At 38.5% G+C, this 1094-nt stretch overlaps 1 protein-coding gene across 1 annotated transcript; it reads left to right on the top strand.

Moving 5' to 3' along the window:
- The first annotated feature begins 172 nt into the window (after window positions 1-172).
- Window positions 173-819, top strand: LOC107580788 (cytochrome c oxidase subunit 6C-1-like). Its single transcript, XM_016266428.1, has 2 exons — window positions 173-309; window positions 651-819. The coding sequence occupies exons 1-2, from the start codon at window positions 205-207 to the stop codon at window positions 774-776; spliced, it is 231 nt and encodes a 76-aa protein (XP_016121914.1). The 5' UTR covers window positions 173-204; the 3' UTR covers window positions 777-819.
- Window positions 820-1094: the final 275 nt, after the last annotated feature.

Below are 1094 nucleotides of genomic sequence, written 5' to 3'. Positions count from 1 at the left end.
TAAAACATGCACTTTAACAATATCTGAAGATGACTGGATAATGTAATCGTGGCTCTGTGTGTGGTTGTCTTGAAAGTGGGTCAGACATCTGTTTGTGATGGTCAGGATAGCACGTAGCAGTGCGGAAGGGTTGTCACTTGACTATAAGTGTATGAAGTTTCTTTTATTAATGTCCATTATTGTCATCTCTTTCTAGAAGTCAAAATGTCACTTACAAAGCCAGCGATGAGAGGGCTCCTTGCCAAGCGTTTGAGGTTTCATTTGCCCATCGCATTCGGGCTCTCCCTCATTGCAGCAGCCGCCTTCAAGGTCAGTGTTATTGTGTTGATCAATCAGTTTTTGTTGTTTTTTGATCATATGCGCAATATTAGACTTTTGTGGTCTACAGTGCTGTTCAAAATTGTGATTGGCACTTGCTTGGGTCAAAATGTTTCTTAAATTCCGACATCAACAATTTTTAAGAGCGCTTTTTGTTACAATTTATCCTTAATAGCCATTCAAATTAAATGTAATTAGATTATCCCTAATTTGTAGTCTTGTATATTTGGTTGTCCCCTTTTAATTTTTTCATCTTGGGTCAAAGGAGTTAAATAACTTTACAACTACAGTGGACCGTTTTCTTGAATCTGAGAAATAGTTTCTTTCTTCAGTTCACAGTAACCGAGCCCAGGAAACAGGCTTATGCTGACTTCTACAAACATTACGATTCAACGAAGGAGTTCAATGCCATGAGGGAAGCTGGTGTTTTTGAAAGCGTCAGACCCACTGGAAAATAAACCGCTGTCTTGTGAGTGGCCCTTCAAATGCATATATCATTATTATTTGTAATACTTACCTTGCATCACTTTGGCCCTTTTAATGCATCGCTGTTTCAGTTCACATAATAATAATAATCATAAATATTAACCAGTTCTGGCTAAAGTACAAGCTTTGAATGGTCCAAAATTGAGAGATGTGTTTAGGGCTGCACGATTAATCGAATGCGATTGTCATGCGCATTCTGATAGTAAAGCCGGTTCTGTAATCAGCAGGAAATCATCATCGCATGTTTTCAGATGGAGCAGAATTTACTACACACAGCCGTAGTTCACTGA

The sequence above is a fragment of the Sinocyclocheilus grahami genome, unplaced genomic scaffold (assembly GCF_001515645.1).
Source record: "Sinocyclocheilus grahami isolate Dianchi unplaced genomic scaffold, SAMN03320097.WGS_v1.1 scaffold44984.1, whole genome shotgun sequence".
Lineage (NCBI taxonomy): Eukaryota > Metazoa > Chordata > Actinopteri > Cypriniformes > Cyprinidae > Sinocyclocheilus > Sinocyclocheilus grahami.
The sequence above is the reverse complement of the archived record's forward strand: the minus strand, read 5'-3'. Positions and strand labels throughout refer to the sequence as shown.